Source organism: Lepisosteus oculatus, chromosome 2 (assembly GCF_040954835.1).
Source record: "Lepisosteus oculatus isolate fLepOcu1 chromosome 2, fLepOcu1.hap2, whole genome shotgun sequence".
Lineage (NCBI taxonomy): Eukaryota > Metazoa > Chordata > Actinopteri > Semionotiformes > Lepisosteidae > Lepisosteus > Lepisosteus oculatus.
The window spans coordinates 32118414-32144197 of record NC_090697.1 but is presented as its reverse complement, the minus strand read 5'-3'; the positions used below and the strand labels follow the sequence as shown (position 1 = coordinate 32144197).

The window sequence follows — 25784 nt, the reverse complement described above, 5'->3', positions numbered from 1 at the left end:
TTTATAATGGTACAGCATTGTATACTTTATGGAGCTTTGTTTTTAACTCTTTCACTTTGGCCACTGAGAAACTAATTATTTACAGAATATTGATTATTGATGGTTAAGAAAATTGTGCAGAAGTGCTGATGAAGGCAACACCAGATATTTAAACAGCATTCATGATGATCCTGGTGCATTTGTTTTCTATAACACTTTTTTTTGTCCTTGCACTCTAAAAACTTTAATTACTTCAAACTCCTCTGCATGATCTGTAACTGGTTCCAATTGAGAGCTGTAGCCTTTTACAATGTAGGATTTGCTAGTCTTAAATCATGAGTCTAAAAACAGATTTGTTTAGGGGGTAAAAACATACAGATGCCATAACACCTGAACAACTGCATAGCAGGATTCTCCCATTATCTTGCAGTTTTAGTGACTGATTGAGTAGACTCAATTCTTCTTCCAATCTTTCACTTTCTCTCCTTTTCATCTTTTCAGTATGTTCTCTGAGATTTAATAATAATAATAATAATAATAATAATAATAATAATAATTGCTTACACTTATATAGCGCTTTTCTGGACACTCCACTCAAAGCACTTTACAGGTAATGGGGACTCCCCTCCCCAATGTGCAGCATCCACCTGGATGATGTGACAGCAGCCATAGTGCGCCAGAACGCTCACCACACATCAGCTATTAGTGGGGAGGAGAGCAATGAAGCCAATTCATACTTTAGATGGGGATTATTTGGAGGCCATGATTGGTAAGGGCCAATGGGAAATTTGGCCAGGACACCGGGGTTACACACCTACTCTTTTTTTCGATTTGGAGTGTTCTCCACTATTTAGCCCATATGGTCTGCACCCAACTCACTTTTCTGTTAGTTTTGATGCACAGTATTCCTTATGGTGCACTCAGTAAGGTCTGCAATTCAACTCTCTTTCTCAGGAGTGAGTTCCACTATCCCTGTGAGGCTTCTGATGCATAGGCATTTGTTATGATGTGGAGTGTCCACAATGATTTAGTCAGTGATGTATAAACTATTTCTTATTTTCTTCACCAGTTAGAACAGTGATGACACAACATCTGCTTTGATATACTTTTCTTTCCCCTCTTGAGTCTAGACTCTCTCCGTTTCTAGGCAGCTCTTTTACAAGGCTTTCTGTTTCTCTGTTGCAGGGGCTTGGGTGACTCCATGGGAGCCCATTCCAATATCTTCTTTTCCTCTTGTGAGCCCCACACTCAAAGTGTGTCTCATCAGGCACCTGCTTGCAGTTACTCTTTCATCTTGACACCATGGTCCAGGTTTGAGCCAAGATTGTGGCTTTCCATGGAACTTTCCTTTCACAGCTGTATAGACATATATATCAAAACCTGCTTTATTCTAAATGCATCTAGAAAAGTCTATCATGTAACATTAGATAGAAGATAACATGCCCTTCAGTTGCACTTAGTTGAACTGCATTCGGGAATCTGGAATGAGCTTCCTAGCCAAGTTGTTGAAGCCGATAGTCTGGCTTCCTTAAAGAAGAATGTGGATGAGATCCATGGTTCTACTAAATACAACATAGTCTACTGTAGATGGGCCTAATGGCCTTCTTGCATTTGAAACCATTTTTCTGCTTCTTTACTTCTTTTTTTTACACACTCACTTGCATTTTTTCTAATAGAAAATACCTTTTTTGTGAGCTCTCTTTTTTTAAATACTGTAATAAATGACTGAAATGAGAGGTGGCCAACACATTTAGCGTTGCAGGCAGCTAATAATCCAGAGGCCTTATAGAGCCAAGTCTTATAAGAAGACAGGGCATCAGCTTCAATGTCCCAGACTCCCAAAATCATTGTGTAAATGAATGCCTCCTGTTCTTCATTTTCAGCGCCCTTAGTTTCCATTTGTGTCCTTTTGGCTTGTGTTTCACTGTTGATACTGAAGAAGTCAATGTCTTTGCCATTTGAATGCCATTTAAGTCACGTTCACTTATAGTCTTCCCTGTTCAAGACTGAAAACATTTAATGCTTTTATCCTGCCTGGACAGGACATTCAACTGAGTATGTGAATGTATCTTGTCACTCTTCTATGGACCAATTCCAAAGCAGCAACATTTTTTCCTGTAATGTGATAAGCAAAATTGTGAAAAGTATTTGAAATTAAGTCTTATTGGAAAATCTACAATTTTAACATTACGTCCTTTGATGTTAACACTGCGCTTTTGACTACTGTATCCTAACACTGCTTGCCTATTTTGTTGATTCCCCACATCATCAGAAGATAGAAATACTCTGCTTCCATCCCTTACTGTGGTTGATTGCTCACATAAAACCTATATTTTTCTTAGCCAATATGTACAATTTACAAATCCATGACTATCGCTTAAAATGTTATTGCTACAAATCCTGTGCTTTGAGTCTGATTGTTGTTTAGATAACCTTACAGCAAGACATATTGCAGTAGGAAATACACCTTATTAACCTTTAACTATTTGATTTGGTTTTGATAGCCTTTATTATGAATGGGCACTACATTAGCAGTTTTAAGTTAAACCTCTGTCTTGAGTGAGAACTGGAAGAAGTTCTTAAAATACAATTGGTAATGTCCCATGAGGCCCTCAGATTTCTATAAAGTACTTCTAGTATCTGTAACACTTCTGACCATTGTACATTAATATTATTTGACTATTATTTGCTTATTACTAAATTATTATACTGTAGATACAGTATACAGAATATACAGTATGATGCATGTTCTGTTTCCTCCTTAGTAAACACATGACTGAAAAATTAATTTATTGCATTAGCCTCTTTCCTTTCATTTCACTTTCCAACAGGCTCCCATTTTGATCTCTGTGACACTTTATTTACTTTATAATTCAGTGTATTTTAATCTTATTTTCATATTAAAACTTCACATTGTAAAATGAATTCTGTTCTTTTTAATCACCTTACAAAGAGTTTTCTTTCTCAGGATAGTTTTCTTTGTTATTTGAATAATTAAGTATTTGTTAAAAAATGTCTTTACCTAAATTAAAATGATGCACGGCATTGATACTAGAAAGTTGTTCTTTAAGAGCTACTGATTTTGCTGATGGCTAAGTATCACAATATTATCAGCCACCCTTCAGATATACTAAAAGATATATCTTGTAGCTAATGTCTTATCTATTGCTAAATTGTAAATTTCCTGTAGCAGATGTTTTATCTTAAGCTAAGTAGAAAAATGTTAATACCCTTTTATACTGATTAACATTCATGATTATTATGTGCACTGATGGATCCGTGTTTAAGTTGCCTTAGGCCAGTAGAAGATGTACTGTATACTGTATTAGTTATAACAGCTGATATGTGCAGTGAATGATGTCCCATGTTCTTAATGTAGAGTGTTTTTTCAAAGCACTCCACCCACAGCATAGGGTGGAAAGATTTTTAAAAAAAATTCTCACACAGAGATTTCTTTTATTTCAATGAAATTGGTGTTTGCCTGTACGTTGGTCACTGACAGTACTGAGGAACACCAAAATACTAGTGCAGATAATTGTAACAAGTATTTGTTTTGTTTTATTTCAGGAGCTGTATGCCAGTTTTGATCTCCGCGGTGCTCATGGTTTATCCCATGATCCCATGCCATTGAGGGACTCAAACAATGGGTAATCATCAGATTAACTTCTTGGGACGGGAATTTATACAACTGCTTCTGGGGATTGATTTGACATGCATGTACTGTAGCAACATACATTTTATCAAAATGTGTGTGTGTGTGTGTGAAAAACTAGGACATAACTTATTTTTGCATTTACTTAATTAAAAATAGAATATGCTCTTGGAAGGCACTTCAATAAGTCACCCTGTTGCTCAGAGATTGCTTTCATCTCTGGCTAAGGATACGTCATGAAAATACCACAGATGATCTGATGCGTAAGATATTATGCCTCAGTGTACCGCAGTACCACTCTATTTCTTATTTGCACCAGTGATTTTGATTATACTGCAAAGGTTTATGTAATGTTTTTATGGACATATTTTTGTGTGAGAACATTTAAAATAATTATGTAGTTTTGCATGTAATTTAACACTGTTGTAAATTGCTTTAAGTGCCTTGCTGAGAAAAAAAAACAATGTGCCTTGCATTTGATGTTCTAGAAACAGGTGTATTCCTTGTTACTGTATTGTGATATTAACAGTTGTTTTATTTTATCTGTACTAGTATTTTGATTGGAATGGAAATTATGATTGCCTTATATATGAAGGGCCTGCTTCATAATTTGGAGTAATATGTCTTTAGAATAGGTAAGTAGATTGAAATTAATTAGAGTCAGTTCATTTTAATGCTTTGTAGTGTAGAAACCTTCTAACTCATACAAATGACATAAAATTTACAAAATATTGACAGACATAAAAAGCAACATCCTGCTCCTATTGTCTTTAGTGCTGACTGCAATATGACAATTCCAGAATTGCAGAGCTCCTAAGACAATGTTCTAATCAAGGAAAAGGTGCAGGTTTAAATGTGGAAGCTTTTTCTCAATGTAGTAAAACCTTTTTGGATTTACTTTTTTTTTTTTAAATATGTACTATAGCATCAGAAGTACTATTATTTACTCTAATTTGAAAACGTGATATTGATTGTAGCTTCTGTACAAGTTATTCTCTTTTCCCCCAAAGACATGGAACACGATGTGCAGGTGAAGTGGCAATGGAGGCAAATAATTCTTTCTGCGGTGTTGGCATTGCATATAATGCCAGAATCGGAGGTGAGTCACAGTAATGAATCGATTGTGACTGTCCATTTTTGCAGCAGTTTTGAAAACCATTTGCATGTTGATTTAAATATGTCTGTTCAGGCCCACCGCATGTACAGTATAATGTGGTGTGTAGACCTGAAGACACTGAAGTACGAAAACAACTATCCTGTTGTATTTAACCAGACTATGCCTGTAAATACATATCGGAGCCACAGCATATTCTTCTTCTTTGCCATCTTTTCCTTAAATAGCGCACTTATTTCCTGTGGTATATTTCTGAGCTGCTATGGGTAAGAGATACATTCTTGAAAGGGTGGCATGTACAGTAAGTGGTAGCCATGATACAACATCAGACATAAAACGTACACACTGTATGATTGGACCAAATCTTTTTGCAGATTTTTGTTGCGTTTTTTCAAGGAGCTGAAATTCTGATTACCCTTCTTTTCGCACACACTAACACTTCTACATAAACTCCTAGACATGTCTGTGTTTGTTCCTGTCACTGCTGCTGCTGAAGTAGATCATCACTAACACTTTCCAAGCCAAACTCCGGTGAAAAGAACTTAACCATTGAAACAGATGCGTATGTGCCATACAGTGATGTCAGACTGCCGTTTACACTGTGAATGGTGACAAATGTCACTGCTGTAGGCATGTTCTATGGCCCAATAATGACAATTGTTATTTCCTATACAGTATATCCCTGAATGTTACCTGTACTGTAGTTTTGTCACTTTATGGAAAATCTTTTCACTGTTCTTTATCCAGTGGTTTTGAATATTTTTTCTTCCCTTTTTCATATAAACCTCTGTAGTACAAATGATATTGGACAATCCAAAAGGTATTTAGACTATCAGGGATAACATCACAAGGATTTTCTTTCTGGTGTTCTGTTCTGCTAAAGAGACAAACACCTGGCACACCAGTGAAGAACACCTACTGTATCACTGAACGTCCAAATTGATGCTTAAAATCGTTGCGAATCATTACAGTCTTTTTTTGGAAAAAAAATGGGAATTTAGTTCATGTATGTATTTTTTAAATTGGTATGCCTTACGTGCTGGTGTGTATTATGTATTAACTACAGTTTCTAACTATAATTTATGTAATTTACTTCAGTGATGAGTTTCCTGTTTTATTTGTTTCATTGAGCATTGTCATTAGCTGATCACACGTTGTGATCTATTTATTTTCAAATTACAGCAGATATATAAGAGAGAAATGCCTGGGAAAGACTGTTTCCAATCTAATTTAAGAACATGAATAGAGGATTATCTCCTTATCAAAAGGAGGTCTTCTCTCCCTTTTTTCCCTTACCTTCAATATCCCATAAGTGGTTTATTTTTGTGTATTTCTTTTTTTTCTTATTCTTATGATTTTGCTTTTTCTTTTTGCTAAACAAAAAACAAATAACAAAGTTGTTCAAAAACAGAGAGCCCTGCATTTTGCACATTACATCAGTTCTGGCTCATTTCAGGCACAATTAAACTATTTCTTTGTCATTGATTCTCAATTACAAATCACCCACCTGCTCCATTTCAAAGGTGGTGATGGCTTGCTTTCCGCATGTTTTTATAGAGGAAAGTTAATGCAGACTAAAGTTTAATCATTTTTCCAAGGCATCCGGTTGCTGGACGGAGCTGTGACTGATTCTATGGAAGCTACATCCCTTACTTACAACAACGACTTTATTGACATTTACTCCTGCTGCTGGGGACCAAGGGACAATGGCAAAGAGATGGCCGGTCCAGGAAAACTCACCGAAAAGGCTTTGCGAATTGGTGCACAAAAGGCAATTAAACATTTCATTTAATATGTAGTGTTCAATCACTTTTTAATCTCAGTGCACTGTTTCTAAGAACTAAGGTTAGAAACACACTTATTCTGAAGGAGCCGTGCATCATTTTGCACATTGCATCGTGATAATTACGAACACATTATTAGTTTCTTCATACAGTATATTGTAACTAAGAGCTGTTAAACACTAGATGGATACAGAATACTTTGTATATTGAAAAACAATACAAAAAGACTGGTTTTATACACTGGTTTTTATACAATTTATATTGTACGTAAGATAATGATCAGGACAACTGAATTAAACCCGACAGGCTTTTGGCTCATTTGCAGTTAAACAGTTTTGTCTTAGAAAGCAGCCAGAATTGAGACACAGTGTTCTTAAACATTGTGAAAAGAACAGAACTCTCTGAACACCCTCTGTTGCTGTCCATATGCAGGGCCGGAAAGGAAAAGGCAGCATCTTTGTGTGGGCTTCTGGAAATGGTGGGCTGGTAGATGATCACTGTGGAGCAGATGGTTATGTAAACAGTATCTACACTATTGCCATCGGAGCTATTACACACAGCGGTCTCCCCGCTTACTTCGGTGAGCCTTGTCCAGCAGTAATGGCCGTCACCTTAACTGGTGCCACCAACGAAGGAAGTCTTCCACTGGTAAGTTACAGTACATTGTAATTATTAAGACTTGATGCCGCCACATCTGTATATTGGCTGATGCACTATGAAACCCCATGAATACTTGTACTTTATTATTCATGTTGCATGCTGCTTTCTAAGAGCAACTCTGTTACACATCCTTGGAGGCAGGCATCAGCCGAGACTTTATTGTTGAGAATAAAGATGAATCTTATAACATTTTACAAGTAGGAGGAGACCACCTTCACCCTCTGCTGAGGAGCATCAACCTGTGGTCAATGTGCACGAACAACATATTAACTTAATCACATATTATAATGATGCCAGAGATTTGTCCTGGCCCCATGCAGGTGCCATGGAGATGGTTAAATATTACATCTTCAAAAATTAAATGGACATTTTAAGGTACCAGAAAATGTTGGTAGGATTGACTCCCTCCACAGATACAGTACACGGGTGCATTCACTGCCCAACATTAAATATACACAACAGCAGCTGAACGGTATAAACGCATGTAATTGAATTTTGTATGTTACCAAATTAAACTGATAGTAAGTGAAATAGCATCATTTTAATGATGGTGGTTAATAATTGTAAAATGTATAATAATTGCTGTTTCATACTAAACAAAAATACAAAAAGAAAAAAGACCAAACCAAGGATTGTGGAGGGTTATATTGTCACAGCTGGCCAGGGCTATGGTACAGTACATCTTCAGGCAAGACCTAGACATTCATATACAGGTCCTACTTCTAATGTTGAATTAAATGAGAAAATAAAACATATTATTATAAAAGATCTAAGTGTCATGTAGTTCGGTTTTCGCGTAGTCCATAATTAATTTTAAGACATATATATATTTACAATTTGTCCAGGCTTAACTTTGACATCTGCCCATGACATATTGAAACAGGATGCAATGTGTCAGGACTGTTCTAACATACAGTAGTTCAAGCTGCATTCTCATATTGTGTCTGAAGCTTCTTTATGGAAGCAGCCTGTCTTCCAGTTTATTCAGGTAGGTCTGTCTGGGCTCTAACATGCCATACAGTATATTCAAAACATTTTCAATGCTGGCACTCTTTGAGTATGGAACACAGTTTAAAGTATTGGTACTATGGGGATCTTCTTTCACTTGTCATTACTTGACAGTAGTGTTTGTTACCACTGTATTGTGGGCTTGGGAAATTGTGTGATGTACTGTATCTGTTCTTGAATTCTTGACACATTCATTTGATAGGGTAAGCCAGTATAATATTCGTCTATGATCGCTTCCCAGTGTGGCTTAAAGTCAGTGGTTAGACACCATACCATTAGATAAAGAGCCTATATCTCGATTTAAAGTCATAATAACAATCAGAATACCATTACCAGCAATAAATAATCCCTAAAACCTCTCCTTGAATGCCATAATCAAGAATGTCATGAAAGCCCATTGTTTTTTGCTCAACTCGTTCATTGTCAGAAAATGTTGCCGTATGATCTTGTTTTCACTAATTCCTGACTGATGTTAAACTTTCAGTGGTTTCTTTTACAGTTACTCAGTGATCTTAAAAGATATGGCTTCATAGCCTCAGTATATGCTTTATTCACTCCACTTGCAGGCTTCCGAAATGGAACATCTTAAAGACTTTTTTGGCTAGAACTGAATTCTGTGCCTGATTTTTAATCATTGCATGTGATTTTATTCCTTTAGAATTATTTAGCACAATTACAATTTTAACATAGAATATAATCCAAGTAGTGTTTGTGAACAGTTAAGTACAATACTCTATCTTGTTCAGATAAAGAATGTATAAAAAGAGTTTTGGGGTGTATTTTTAATAAGAAGGCATTTATGTTCACAATTAAGAGTATACTGTATTCTATATTTTTTAAACTCTTGACTATAGCTCTGTTTGGGCATTTTATATACATGGAAATTACCATGTGAAAATACAATTTTTTTAACAGTAACAGCTGAAACGTACGAGAAACACCTTTGTAAAACTCTTTATAGCAGTGGTGTTTCTAGTCAGTTTTCCATGTAACAACTTAAACCTGTTAAAAGCAACTGAGTGCATAACAATTAACAATTTGTATTCCACCTGTTGAAAGCTCACAGAACCACCACAAAGGGCTGTGATACCTGCAACCTGAAAATGTAACTAGCTGATATGCAAATTGTCCCTCTTTTGTACTAATTTAACAGAGCATATCAGGAAGACTACAACACTGCCTTCCTCCTGATTTGACAAACTAAAATTAAAATAAAGTATGGTAGTTCTGAGACTGAAACAATGTAATTAAGGGAAAACAAGCTTATTAACTGAACGTTATTGCATTAAACTGATAAGCTCTCTGCCCTCTGGCCAAACCTGTAAAGCAATTAACAGACTGCAACCTGACAGCCTTTACTGTTGGATAAGTCTCACCAAAGAAAGCTGGAATTGCAACAAAATCACTGTCAGATATAGTTAAATGAAAAGATAAATGTTTTGTTATCGTGTATTCTGTGATTGCACAAAACTTAGCAAGTCTACTTAAACCAAAAACCTAATGACGATGACGCCTAGCATTCCTGAAGAGATTAATTCTCACAAGTGGTTTTAGACTGACACTGTTCTTTGAATTGCTCTGTCTGGAACTGTCTGCCTCTAGATCACCATGTCAGAATGGGATACAGTGATCCCATAGCTAATGCTCTGACTTGTCATAGGGCTTTGTGGCTCTTGCTGCAGAATCTCAATATCTGGAATTCAATTACTATACATTGCTGAGGATTGCTGAGGAGATAATTAAGAATACAAGTATTTATCATCTATAATAGTGTGCAAAATTTAACTTTAATTACTGTGTTAGGACAGAACAACATTATTGCTGAATTCATAAACACAGTAATGCTGTACAAAATCCATCCATACATTTTCTAACTGTTTTATCCAGTATATGGTAACAGGGGATGCTGGAGTCTCACTCTGTTAGCAACAGAAACAACCAATCCATCACTAGGCAGACACAGACAAACACACATACACTCAAACCAGGGCCAGTTTTCCCAGAAGCCAGTTAACCTAGCAGTACAGTACTGTATGTCTTTGGGCTGTGGGAGTAAACCAGAGCACCTGAAGGAATCCCACATGAACACAGGAAGAACATACAAAGTCCTCTTTACAAAATATTTTTTTTAAATGATATAAATCCTACTCTGTATTAATCAGAACAGAGGGGAAAAATAAAAGACCTGTGTGTCAATGTGGTGAAAGTAAATGGAAAATTTCAGTCTCTTCTTACATGTTTTAGTTTGTATAACACTGTATCATGCACGTAAGAATCTATATGAAAATCCTTTAAAATATTTACCCTTTCTGAGGAAAACAAGGCTGGACAGGATTTCACTCATACAGTATGTGCTTTTTAACACATTATACAAAGGATAGCAGACTAATATTTTATAACCCATAGCCACTTCTAAGAAAGGACTTATTTGCTAGTTCTGACATATTGTTTATTTCTGACAATAGATGCAGTGGCCTTCCAACATGTTAAAAGCAACATAGAAACACCTGGAGAATTACAGTCACTGCATTGGCTAGCATGGCAATCATTGAGAAGTTGTATGATTTTTCAAGATATTCAGCTAATCACTCTGAAAATAGAGCAATTGTATGAACACAGCCCAAAATATTAGATGATCTGTACACACATGACCCAGGGGAAAGAATGGGTTTAACAGTATGTATTTACTTAACTGTATAGAAAGTATACAGGATGAAAAAATACACAAAAAACAGAGAAATACCAAAACATGACTTTACAACAATCTGCAGTGTTTTCACTCAAACTTGTTTTGTCAGGCCTACTCTTAAGAGAGAGTTACTTTGCTTTTTTTTCAAGTTGCGTTCTCAGGCAGACTACATGCACTCTAAAATAACCTCAGGAAAACATTTTAAAGTACAGTAAGACGTAAAAAGGACTACCGCAAGAAATTCCAGATTTTTCATAATGCAAAAGGCAAATTACAAATAGAGAGATTTTTAGTAGTGACTGTTTTTATGACTGAGCCCATGCAGCGCCAGGTACTGGCACTGGAAGAAAGAATTAGCAGCTTTTCTTGATGCTTTCTGTCCACTATAATAGCACTAATTATGAAAAGGAATGTGTTGTATAATTAACACGTTTAAGTTCAACAGTAGAAAACAAAGAAATCAAAATTATCGTGTTCCCCTGTCAGCAAAAAGTAGGAAAAAACATAGTACAACTAGGCATTGTACCCAAGGAACTGATGATGACAACTATATCAATTGCTAATTGCCTTGGGCTTTTTGTTCCAATATATTTTCTCTGTGATATCTGGAGATTCCTTTACTTTTCATAGGCATATGCTTGGCATTATGATAGAGATTAATGCCTGTTGCATCCCAAGCACTGCCTCATTAATTGTGTTTGTCTTTGTGTTTCCCTTACACAGGTGACTGCCACAAATGTAGACGAGGGCTGCGTCACGCACTTCACAGGCACCTCCAGCGCTGCGCCCATAGCTGCTGGGATCCTGGCCCTCGTGCTGGAGGCAAAGTAGGTGCCACCTTTGACACTTCGTGCGCTGGTGGGAAGAGGGAAGCGGATGCTTCTTTTTTTTATAGCACATAGCATAGTGGGAGCCAATTGGAAAATAGAATGAAGGACTTGTTCCTTCAAATTAAAAAAAAAACTTGTTGCTCTGTGAAAAATCTAAACCCAGTCTTTGTTTTGAGAATAGGGTAAGGTTTTTTTGGTAGCTTTTATAGTTGGGTGAATAAGTGTGTGAATGCTCTGGAATAATGTGCGCTGCACAAGCAAGGCCTCAGTTTGGTTACTCGGTTCAGTTTTTGTCACACGCACATTAAAGTAGGATTCTACTGCTCAGAGATAGGAAACCTGAAATATTTCAGAAAGTCACAGAAGGAAAAGTAAACCAAAGTTGCAGCTTAAAGCTCAGCAATGACATTGGAACAAGTACAATAGAAAAGTGCAAGCACAAGACTCGAAACAAGAGGTACTTCTTTATGAAGAAGCCATGGTTTTCTTAAACAGCTTTATCCAGGTTATTTGAGCAGCCATGATGAAACTGAACCCGGGAGATTTCAAGAAATAGCTGGCTGAGCTTCTTGGATCAGTTAATAAAGTAAGACAAGCAAGCAAGATGGGGCATGAACCATATTTCTAGTTCTGCGTAATCTTCTTTCATCTCAAGATGTTTATCCTTTAGGAGGCTATTATAGAAATGCAGTTTTGCATTTAATTTTATTTACAGATGTTCAGTTTTATGTACAGGGTATTATGTTTGTTAAGAGTTTTTCATTCCTAAAATCAATCTAATTGTAGTTTTACGTATAGTACACTATATACATACATTTTGGGTAAAGTCAGTATTTTAAGATTTTTAAAATAATGCCTCAAATACAAAATCATACACCATAAAAGATTTCATAGAATTTGCATTTAATCTAAAATGTTTTATTTCCACAAGAATTTGGTGATGACAGTATTTGTATTTGTGATTTTGCTTGCATTATTTTCTGAACTATTTTCTGTCCTTCACAACCAAGAATAATGTATGGTGAAAAATATTTAGCTGTAATAGTGGTCATATTCATATTTGTATATCTATTTCTTCAAGTCACAATTGAATTGTACAATACCTGCTAAAGAAGTCCATCAGGGCGACTTTAAAAAGGAGAGTGGCTTACCTGAGTCCTTTAGCTAATGCAGATCTCATCAAGACTGTGTCAACGTGGCAGGTTTGAAAGTGCACAAGGACCTAAATAATAGGCTGAGCAAAGAATACGTGTGTGCCCTTTCAGTAGGTTAAAACGGCAGACCTTTCCTTCTTCTATAGCCCATTTGTGATGGATGCCACAGCAAGAGACGTGAATCTGTTTTCTTTTTCCATGGTGAAAAAATTATTTTAAAAAATAATAATTTCAAGGGAAGTGACAGTTCTGCATGTGTAACCTGATCAAGAGGTTTGCAAAAATATTCCAATGGATAATACAAAAATGTGTTCGGTTTTTATGCACACAAACGTGCACAAACTGACCCTGCCAATATTGTTGCCTTCTGCATAAAGTCTCAAAGAGATGGAGCCCTCTTTGGCTCCAGGTTTACACAGATGATAATACTGTACATACTTGCTGAACACACTGCTGGGATGAATTCCAGGGAGAAACATACTCCAGAGCACGTCTGCGCTTTATTGAGTTCTGTGGGCCAAAGCATTGATTACAGACGCGTTTATGTGTATACAGTAGCTTAATACTGTAGGTAGCACTGTAGTCATTAAAGAAGCATTGTAAGTAGATGGAGATGGAGGGAGAAATATGTGTTGCTGAGAAGGTGTTTCTCAACATGGTAAAGTTAATGGTACTGGTTGGAGAAAAAGAATGTCCTGACAGAGTCAAGGTGATGGCCATTTTTAGCCAGCCTGTTATCCATCACCTCTCAGCCGGGCATACTCCATCATATGCAACAGCCTTATGAATTTATGCATCAAGCTGTGCAGCCAGTCGTGCTGGGGGCCCTGGTGACATGTGAAATTGCTGTGCGCCTCATTTAGCTGTTTATTGCAGTGGAGTAAGTGTTGCAGCTGTCATCCTGAGATGGGATGATAGTGCTTGTTAATAGACGAGACTGGCAAGAAATGATGGACGCCACAGCAAGAGACGTTTTGTGTGCCAGTGGAGCTCCAGAATATCACAATTATGCACAGTTTTATATCAGGGGCAATAGTGTTAAAAATAGTAGGGCCACGAGCTGTGTTCATCTTTGGTGCTCGACACTTAGAATATGACATTGTCTGGTCTACTTAGGCTTACTTTTTCTGTCTGCTCTCATTACCAAGTGCATTTTGCATGGCCTTCATTTCTTACCACAGACAGCACCTGGGAAACCAGTTCTTGGTTTATTTTGCTTTGGTTGAACAAAACATGAACTACAGTGAAAGGGGAAGATTTGTAGGTAAATGGCATCTAGCTTACAATGAGAACGTCATTTTTGGTAGTAAATTGTGGCTCTTTTTTAGTAGTCTTTAAAGAGTCTTTAAAGTAGTATTCTATTTATAAGCAATTATTTTCAACTATCATAATGAAACATAGCAAAATGTTATTAACAAATCAGTGCTAAACCTCATAAAAGATTATGGGTTTAGATGTAGCTAATTTTCCTGACATGGACAGTAATGTCATTATAGTGGCTATATTTTCTCCAAAGCTTTTTACTTTTTGATTTTCTAGTTTCATTTAAGATATGCCAAGGGTCAAAGAGGAAACCAGGCTTGTCTATTTTCATAACATTTACACTGACCAATTTACCATGTATCAGCAGGAAAAGAATATTCTGCAACAAATAGAAAAGAACTCTTTCGTTTAAAATCCTCCAAAAGATTTTCAAAAACGTTTTAACATTTTAATTTCTATTGAGTAGTTTTAAGTAGTTTCTCTTACATTTTCTGAATAACTGCTAGCTTTAGATCTTTACCGATTCACATGTTAAGTATGTAACTATATGTAACAGTACAAAACTATAAACATTATTATTAGGTAAGCAGACATTACCTTAACAAAGTACGGAGTCATGTATTCCTTTTGCTTTTGCAAGATGCTTACAACTCATTATGATAAAGTGCATCAAATAAAAACTTCAATGTAGTGAACATCTGTGTTTTCAGATTTTGTCTTTTAAGTTGTCATTCATTTAGGACTTTCAATATACAGTAGATTGTGTGGTTGTTGTTATTTCCCACTATGTAACATATTCTAGTGAAAAGGAAAATGGTAAAACTGTGTATGCAGTGCGATACATGTTTGTGCTTTTGCTCACAATAAAACGTAAAAAACGGCATAATAAGACAAAAAGCCTGCTTATAATAACTCAATTATAAGGCCAGTTCTTCAAACAATACCTTATGTGGTTTTCTTTGCCCTGAATTTAGTTAACATATTAAATTTGCTTTCATTTTCTTGGCTTTCTCGGTCTCACCTTGGGGTATCTGCTGATGAGTCTCTTCTTGAAGCATTTTAATGACTGTTTCACAGCAACTGTCAACCGAGTGAAGAGCCTAGCAGCGCTGAATGCTAGTCTGTAAGGGTCCTTCTTGCACACTTACACAACTGTAAATCTCAGGTTTTAATGTGGTGGAATAAAATTGACATATGTCAGCAGTCACACACAAAATATGCCCCCTTTTGACAAAGTGACTAAGTGACAGCTGCTCATTTTTATTCCTTTCAAAGAAAAGCAGTATCTTTTTTTCTTAATTAACAACAAGGAACAGAAAAGGGCAAATCGTATTTATAAATTATAAGTAAAAATTATAAAAGAAAATCCAGATTTTTTCTCTTGTCATTTTCATGTTTAAGTGAAGACCTGTAGAACAAGGTAATGCAATGAGGGAATGAAAATACTGTTTCTTCACCTTTGATGTCCTTTCAGCCTGTCTGCCTCTTTCTTGTGAAAACTCACTTAAGTTATTTATTGTACCAATCTGAAGGGACCGAATATAACAATCAGGGGAGGAGTTCTGGTTTGCTTTATTTCCAATTTGAATAGGAACTCCTACACCATATGCCTTGTCATGCTTAAGTGGTTAACAAAAAAAAAACTGACTTACAAGAATCAGTAATTGCTTACTAAAATTTAAAGGACTTTTACATTGCCAAACTACAATACCAAAGATGACGTTATCCATTTCTTGGTTTCCGTAATAGCAGTATTCCACAATACATTCATAGGAGAAGAATGCTGAAGGTAAATCACAGTATGTTTCATTAAATGTGCATTTAGTGCTACAGTGTCTGTATTAGGTTTGTTCTTTTCAACAGGGGAAAGTACTGTGTGCATTGCAAACCAGTATTGCTCTAAGCCTAGATTCTGGCACATTTCAAGAGTGGAATAGAGCCTGTCATCAGAGGAGGTGCCATGTGCAAGAATACTCCTCACTGGAGAATGCTGCTGAATGTACTGTAGATACTCTCCACATGGACACGTGGAAATAATGAAGGAACTCTGAAGCTTTTCTCTCCTCTTCTCATAGTCTTTCATTCTTTTATATGAATTAAATCAGGAAACGAATCACTTTAAATTACATGTTTTGTATCACAGCATATTGTACCAAACATTGTACTGTATTTCAATGACCACTATTGGTGACTAAAGAAGATGTGCTGTATATAAACTTTTTGCATTCTTTTTGTTATGTTTGTTATGTTAAATAGACTGTTGTATATAAATTGAAAGTAATTGCAAAACATATTGTATACTGTATGTAGAGCATTAAGAGAGAAGTTGTTGATTGCCACAAAAGACTAGTATGCATTTAATATTCATTTATGCCTTCAGTTGCTTGTGTTAAAGCCATCCATTTATAATTACAGCATTGCAGAAAAAATGCAACATAATTTTGTCTTTGGTCTTCAAACATCAGTACACTTTTCAAGAGAGAAAGGTGAGGCTGGATAGTGTTTCCACCTCACTGATCACTGTTTATATAGGTAAACTGCAGCTGTTCATTTCACATGATTGATTAACTGAGGTTTTAGGTTGAGTTCATATCATCACTCACACATGGAAGTGACATTTCATTATAAACAGAGGCATGGCATGTTCTACCACAGCTGAGAAATAGATCCCTGATTGTATTTGTTGCTTTGGCCTCTGGTTCACTGTCAATTGAAAGTAATTGTCTACAGTTTAGCCGATTTTTAGAAGATATGAATTTCATTATGCAAAAAACTCTGAAAACATCTATTAAGTCTGGAAGTTTAAACAGTAATTTAAGATTGCTGAGTAATGTACAGTAAGGGCGCACACAGAAAAAGAGGGTATGGTAGAAATTAAGGAATGATTTTACAGTACCTGAAAACCTAAAAGCACAACAAACAGAACTTTATTCAAGTGTATATTACATCAGAGTAAAACAATATTCACCATTAAATTACATCTTTAAATTGAAATGTATTTAATCATAATTTCTTTAATGTATCTTTTGGAATGAATTACTGAAATCATTTAAATCACCTACCTAATATAAGTATTATTAAACATCACCTTCTATACAGTATGAAAAACAATCACATTTAAAGATTAAAATGATATTGACATTGAAATCAAAACAATCTATAATGTCATGGAGGGTTGATGATCAGTAGTTCAGTTGTTTCCAATTAGATTTAATTAAACTTTATGTTTTATTTAAGTGTTATTATACTATTCAGTGGTTGTCTTTATAAGCAGTTTAAGCAACACATGTGCTGGGATTTGTTATTCTTATTTTATTTCAGCAGTAGTCGAATGCACTTGAAAACAAACTACAAGGGAAAACCCATGATGTTTGGTGGTATTGCATGAGTCTTATCGGAAGGTGTGTCAGAGCACAAGCTACCCCAGCAGATAAAGAGATTTGGCTGCCATATTGAAATATTTTCTAAAATGTTGTTCTCTGAAACCAAATATCATAGACATTTGTGACTTGGTAGGCCATGTGCATTTTGTAAAGAGTTGTGAGCTGTTTTTTGTATTTGGCTCTAAAGATCAGAGTCCCCAGGCAAGATCATTTCACCTCTCCTGAAGGCTGAATGCAAAATAATAGCTTCTCATTGAGTCCATATACAGTATGGTCATGTTTATTCTTGAACACAAAGAGCATCCTTAAATGCAATTTGGCTTATGCTCTTTGACCACTCCTTAAACTATAAAGCAAAAGTGTTTTACAGTATAGGGTATTACACAGTCCAGACAGGGTCATGGTTATTCTGTAACACAGACAGGAAACCATGTGCTCTATCAAAAATGTCTTTGTTCATGAACAACAATATGCCATCTTGTTTTCATTCTCATTGTAGTACCAGACCCCAATATTTATTCATATCTATCTGCTTTACAGAAACAGAGAACTAGAGTGAAATCAGGGAAAAAACTAAGAGTGTCTTAAGAAAGACACTTCTCATTTGAAGGTGCAGCAGATGAAAGCACTCTGCTTTGATTATTAACAAGCATAGACTCAAAAGGATCGCATCACTTTAAACAGTGATGTTTAAAATACTAACTTTCTTTATTTGGATTTAGCTACAAAGTTGATAGTTGATTGTATCATTATCATTACCGAGATAAAATTCACACAGATTCCTTACAACAGCATCTGGATCAATTTATTTACATAATTATTTGCTACGTAAACTTCAGGACTGGACCTAACTCTTTGTCTGTCTTACAAACGTTCTAAAAAGTTTTCTTTTTAGTATGATGTTAGCTGGGGTACTGTAATAGCTTACAGAAAGAAATTGAATATTTAAAAAAGTGTACAGTGCAGTATGTTTCCATTGTTGTAGTAAAGTATGTGATAAAGTATGTATTGAGATTTCCTTTTGGTCTAATGTGTGACTATAAAAAGGTACGCAGGCTGGATAAAGCAAGTTTGACCAGTAGTAAATCTGAAATTTGTTCTTATATATTTTCTGAATGGGCAAACAGTTGTTGAAAATACAAAGGGGCCAAACCAACAGAGCACAGGTTGAACCATATGGTCCACACACTCCCTTCCATTCTGACACATTGTCCAGGATTCCCCAGCGTGTGATGTTATGTGATGTCTGTGGAATGGATGGGAGCTGGCTGGGTTTGCTGTCTTGTAGTGACCCCTGTGGCCCTGTGACCTCACATTTTTGAGTGAGAACTGTGTCAGTCCTTCGTTCAGTCTTGACTCTGAGGTTTTCACAGAATGAAATGGCTTCACAGTTCATGGTTTAGAAGAAGGTGTATAGCCATCATCCCTATTCAGTGGATGTGCACTAGTAATCAAAGTTACTGCACTTACTAATAAGTGATACAAATTACAGAGCCATGAGAAGAAAACTTAATTGATGGCCCAAATTTTAGACCATTGAAAAGTGGAAACATCTTGGTTTTGAGTAAGCTTTTTCATAAATTGAATCTAGAAACAGACAACAAAAGAGATTGGATGTTCATTAGATGTTTCTTCATCCATTTATTGACTTAACACCATTTAATGGTAGTGAATGAATGCTCGGAGCCCTTCTGTATGACCTCTTCATTTATGTGACATTCTGCTCGTATTTTTAAGAAATCTGCAGCCTGGGGTTACTGGATTCTTTTCGTCAAAATAATTGATGAGGATATCTCCCTTGTAGTGGTTTAAGCATCTTCAACTCCTGCCCTTGTGTCTGCTGCACGGTCATAATCTCCAACTAATCATGCGCAGAGATGCTTATCAATGTAATAGCTTTATAGTCTTTATGTGTTTCCATTGTTAATTATATGCCTCTACACAGAGAACTATAGACTACCTACTGTCTAATATGGGACTGTTATGTGCTGATTTTAAAAAAGCTGTAGCATGGAATGTTAAGATGAGAAGTTAGGATAATAACAAGAAGTCAGGTTTAACACTGTCTGTTGCTAAGTTTATACTATAACTTGTATACATTACAGTATATATAAATAGATTTGAATATATAAATATATTTGTATATATATTTATAGTTAAATAAAGACAATATAAAGGCAGGCATGACTGTAAACACTCCAACTAAATATTTCACTGCATGTTTTCACCAAGATGGCGACTTCTTTGCTTTTTAGTTGGAAAAAAAAATTTGTTAGTGTATCAATCACCATTAGAAAACATTTGACTATTTCCCCCTATTTGATTTTTTAAATAAAGAAAAAATCACAGTCTCAGTTTTTCGTAGCTATTGTAATAGTATCGCTCATGTTAGAATATGAATATTTTTAAGGGGATGGTACTACTGTATATATTTTGCAATGACTAAATTGTGACATGTTACCGGGTGAGTTTATTCACTGCCGGCATTTACGGGCAGGTGTTACTGAATTGTAACAAGAAAGACTCTGCAGTCCTTGCATAGGGGCATGCCCGAAAAAAAATCTTCATTACACCAGAGAAGTGTATTAATATGCAGACAAGGAGATCTTCCATTTCTTTACCTCTTCATGTAGATCGCATAGAAATTGAAGATGAAAGTAACATTAATAACTCAAAATTCCTTTAAACATTTGTTAACCCACATTACACTCAATGTAACCCTATTTGTGTTTCAAAACTTACACCACAAAAGCCATTAACTGTTAATTATAGCCTCTAATCTGTTCTCCAAGATTTGCCAGACTGGTCACTGTTTCTGTTAGGGCATGAATATCTTCATAATTAATGAAAAATCTTTTAAGAATTCATCCCTTATTAACCCCTGTAGCTGCAGGGGCTCATTCAATCTTAATTGCATCCATTTGGCACACACAGCATTATGCAGTATGATTGCTAACAAATGATCTTTTAATTTGTACCAATCAAGGATTCTTGCCTTTATGCCAATATCACTGATTTTTCCTGCTGACTATAGTTCTAAGTCTACAAAAAGTCATTATTTTTCTCATAATGATGTCACAAAGACACGTTTTGTATTTTAATTCTTTGTAAACTCCATTGAGAGGTAAAATACAAGTTTTTTTAAATTTTGTATTTAATTGATATATTATTTGAATGTATTATTTTCTGACATTAAACAATATTCATATGGAATGGAGGACATGAAATTATAATAATCATAATACAGAAATACATTTTATTTTAGTTAAAAAGCATGAGAGTACTTTAAAGTCTTTATCGTCTTTTTTCTGATAAGACGTTTTTCTATAGCAGTAAAGGGCTGCAGAAGCTATCTGTGCTTTAAATGAAAAGCGAAGAACTATGATTGGATTGGATCATATTTCTATATATGATTTACAATTTTTACAAACATGGAACACTCCATTACAAAACGTCAGTGGTGAACAAGGTGCTTAAGACCAGTCTTTGGTGTTTGATTATGTGTGAATCTTCAGTCCATAGTATTTTTCAAGAATCCTGGAGCCTTTAACGTTCCACAAAAAGGTATGACCATTTGTTGCTTACATAATTCATGTCTGAATATGCTCATATTTAATTTACATATCTTCTTTCACTGTTCTCTGCTGAATCTGAAGTTTATTAGTCCCTTTCATGATTCTGCATAACACAATAATCCAGATATTTCTTCATGTCTTAAGATATTTACTGGAATATCATCAGCACATCTTTGTTTCCTACTGTACATGGAGTATCTTCCAAAAGATGCATTACTATTTTCTGCAAATCTTTTACATCAGAAATTTTCTTTTTATAAAGCAGAAAAACAGTAGCATTCAGATTTAATATAAACTCCCATAACTCAAATACCTTTTCATTTAGAATTCGTAATTCCTTTTGTTCATTTTATTTGTTCGACACATGGTTCTGAATGAGGTTTTTGATGCAGACAGTAAATATAGACCTCAGTCTTTTTAATGTTTCACGTTATTTTTAACATTTTATATTGAGGACCCTCATACTTTTCTATAGTGACAACAAAGAGTTTGAAGAACTAAACTTTTGTAAATCAGTTTAAGCTCTTAAAACATAGTGTATGGAACATTCAGTGAAACACACAGAAAAGTTTCATTTGATGTTACTGATTTGTTTAATCTCAGTTCTCTAAGAAGTGGAGGCTAAATTAGGAAGAGAAAAATGAAAGTGTCATTATGGGATCCAAACATGTGATGCTTTGCTGACTTGGCTGTAAAACCAACAAGCAGTTTTGGGCTGCCAAATCACAGCCTCCTGAATGTGAAGATCAGCACACTTGTGTAACTCTGAGGTGCGAAAGCCCTCCAGCGAAAAATACAGTATTAGTATTCATGCAGAAGCAGTAAGTTATGGCATGGATTAATCTTGGAGAGCACTGTCGCACTATTTTTTCCCCAAGACAGTGACTAATTTTAAGAGAACAACAGGTACAATATATCTTTTTAGGTCTCAGACTTGGATTTAATCTTGTTCCAAATCTTAGCAGAAAGTAAATGAAGACTTTCGATGCCATTCCCTGCTTGTTAAACTGGAAATCTGGAACAGTTGATCAAATGATATGTCAGCTCAAAATGAATAGTGCTCAGCTGGGTAGACTTGTAGATTCTGCTGTATTGATATTGTGTGTTTTGAAAATTAAAACTTTATAAATCAAGATTGCTTAAAGACAGTTAGTGAATCAGTACAAAAACTCCAGTCTTCCTGTGATAGTTTACCTCAATAATGCACAATACATGCCAACAAGTGTACCAGCATGAGTATTTTATTGTTTGTTCTCCCTTTCAAAATGAGATTAGGCCATCTCAGAAGCCACACTTTCAAACCTCATCCAAGTATAAACTCAAACTCCATTGTCCATATGAAGGCATAACCTGAAAGTTAAGCATATCTTAACAAGAAATTGTGGATGCACAAGTAAAGTGTTTCACTATAATACCTTATAATATGTATTATTAAGTATTCAACTTAATACTATAAATTATTATTTTTTATCTGAATCGATCCATCAAACCATATTCATTTTGTGAACGATTACACAATTTTGCTGTTCTGAGCATGGAAAATCTTTTTGCATTTACTTTAATAGTAGTTTTTGCAGTAACTGAAAGAAGGATTCTACTTTTCTTGCATGAAAATAATCTAAAAAAACACAAATTCCATTCAACCAATCAAACTTTCCGATTCATTAACATCACAGTACATTGCACCACTGTGAGTGTCATTCCCGAACGCCCCATGATTTCTTCAACCCAATGTGTTTCACAGCAGGATCCCCGTGAGCAACAATAGGCTCATCTTGGCTGTATATTGGATGATAGTGGAGAATAAGCCTTCTGTAAACATAATGTTACAGACATTTCATCTTGCATTTTATTCAAATGACCATTTCCAGATGAAAGACTAAGTGAGAAGCTGACAAAGGGGCAGATATAAAATATACTGGTTACTGTACTGCACCTTTTTAGGTGCTTTTCTTCATTGGATTCTTTATTTTGTCTTTGACTCTTTTCTACTTTGATTTAATTTATTCTTAAATTGTTAAGGAGAAAAGAGGTATTTGTGTTGAATTATTCTACTGAAATGAAAACAGTGTAGAAAGTACTGAGTTTTATGCACTGAAGGTTTTACAGATGTTAAATGATAACACACACACACAGTTTCTGAAAATTAAAGGGTTACCTTGGTTAAAAGGAAGTGTAATAATCCAATTACTGTTTCAGATTTAAACAGGAATTTGTTGTGGAACAGTGTCTGACATGTCCCGGACCTATTCAATGCTCAGAGTTAAGGCCAAAGAGTCTTTCTGATTATTCTGCCTTGATGATTCTTGATAATTTCATCATGTCAGTGGAAGCCGTGAACTAGCATGACGGGGCAAGGGTGTGTGACATTGTCCATTAAAACCGAATTTGGAGAACAGTTTTTGCAGGCTATTGAAAATGGTGATTATTAGGTGTTCCCCATACAGTACACGTATGGAATACTACAGTAATTATTTTGTAGACTGAATTGCGACTCATTAAAACACAGATCTAAGCAAGGTTCACCTCTTTGTGGTGGTATGGTGCTTATAGCATACTGCTCTCAGTTATGTACTCAAAAGCTTTGATGGGGACACAAACGTGCAGTAGAGTGGACATCAGTGCTGCATGGGTCATTCTTGGTTCCGCTGAACCAGAGTATTGTGTGTTTTATGGGGTTCTACTACTACGGAACCTCCACAGTGGATGCCTGACAAATTTAGAATGGATTGTGGACATGGTCTTCAGTAGTACCTTGCCCTTTACATTTACAAATACCTCCTTTGTCCTGAGGAGAATCTCAAAACCTCCGAATCACAGTTTGGGTTACAAAGAATTAAGTTCATGAGCTGGAAGTCTTTGAAATCAGTCTGTTTAAGTCATACCACTTTACATAAGCATTACACTCTTCATTTTTAACAATGCATATTTTCTACAGACAGGCTGAATATCTTTTTCAAGATGGTGTCTTCACATAGTTTTTTTTAATGAGATATTTCTTACACCCAGGGCTTGTCAATATGATGTGTTGTTAGGAGATATGGTGGTGTGGTATCACATTCTACGCTAGTTCATAGAGTTCATAGGGACAAGAATTTGTATATTTTACAAAACTTTTCATATGATATTGTCTGCTGTGTTTTGCTCTGAATTCTTTGTTACTTTAGCGCTGTGTTATTTTTAATATTGCTTATATATTAATTCAGCACAAAACATGTCTTCAGGTCATCTGTGCCTTTTTGTCTTTTGTTCCCTCTCATAAAGTGGATTAACAAACAGAAGGAAGCTGATTTACCTGAAATTGTACTTGCTAACTAAGAGGGACTTTGTGTGTTCAATGAGGATTCTAGTTATCTTACAGAATGATTTGCGCAGAATTGTCCATCAGAGATTTAGCATTGCATTTCTAGTGAGAATCCGCTTCTACCCAATTTTACAGTTGAGTAGGCCTGCGGCACAAGGAGATAAAATGACTTGCCCAAGGTCACTCCGTACGTCAGTGGCTGACCTGGGATTCAAACCACAGATCTCACGGCTGCCACTCATCAGCACTAACCACAAGACATCAAGGCTTCAGATATTATCCTCTTCTCCTAAAGCCGGCGCTTTTCTCTTGTCTCCTGCTTATAATAATAGAATTACTAGGAATTGCAGTATTTATACTGGCTGCAATGTGATAATGAAGTTGAAAGAACCAGGGAAGGCTGAAATGTTCAGCCTCTTACTACAGTACAGTACATGCAGTAAAAAAGAAGGTTTATTATCTGGAATTTTAGATGGAGACCTGAAGATTTTTGGGTGTTAAATAATTGCTGGTGACTGGAATTTAGAAATCTGGGGGGGGGAAATGAATGTTTTTGTTGCCACCATTAATTCATAATGCTTTAATTTTTATTAACGTTTATAGACATTAGAAAATGAGTATTCTTAATCTGTGCGAACTGTTTCAGTTAATATGTGTAAATCATAACATAAATGAAGGTATTTTTGGTACTACAGTACATTTTTTCCAATTGTCTTATGAATCAGGTTTTTGCAAGTCAATAAGCATTTTAATGGATATTTGTTTTATTGCAAGTACTGTACTGTACTTCTTTGAGAAATTATTTCAACATATTGCCCTTTAGCTGCAAATATGGGATAATTATATTTGTTGGTTTTCAGAAGTGAAAAAATGAAGAAAAAATGAAGAAAAATACAGAATAGGCTAAAAGGGCCAACGCATTTTTTTTATGTAATAAGAGAGAGCCGAACGATATAAAAAGGACAAAATCACTGCTTTCACCCTTTTTGCGCTAATGTGTTTCAGTCACATCAGCAAAGGGACCAAGTTATTTTGTTTGCAAAATGAAGTGCTCTTTTTACTTAAAAACTGAATTACTTTATAAGACATAATTAAACAGATATTGAAAAATCAATCAAAACAATCCTTTACTGACCAGAAAATTATATTGTGATCATTTACTTTCTCCTCAAGCAAGCAGTTGTTATTGTATAAATCATAATAAAAAAATTGCCATTTCTTTTTTGGCAGCATAATGTACACTTAGGTAAATTAAAACTAACTAATAATTCAAAAATACTCAAATTTCAAATAGATGGAAGCCAAATGTTTCTTGTGAATGAATTTAGTTTTGTACTTTGCGTCAAGTGTAACCAAGGCATAACTGAACTGTGTTCTGTTGTTTTATTT

General features: G+C 35.4%; 1 protein-coding gene across 2 annotated transcripts in view; it reads left to right on the top strand.

Moving 5' to 3' along the window:
- LOC107078452 (PC3-like endoprotease variant B) overlaps positions 1 to 25784 on the top strand; it is a 353320-nt gene that overhangs the window by 230988 nt on the left and 96548 nt on the right. For both annotated transcript variants that reach the window (XM_015355975.2, XM_069178602.1), the window contains exons 8-12: positions 3547 to 3626; positions 4642 to 4730; positions 6344 to 6516; positions 6962 to 7177; positions 11610 to 11713. In XM_015355975.2, the coding sequence (XP_015211461.2) occupies positions 3547 to 3626; positions 4642 to 4730; positions 6344 to 6516; positions 6962 to 7177; positions 11610 to 11713 (662 nt within the window). The remainder of the gene's footprint in view (positions 1 to 3546; positions 3627 to 4641; positions 4731 to 6343; positions 6517 to 6961; positions 7178 to 11609; positions 11714 to 25784) is intronic.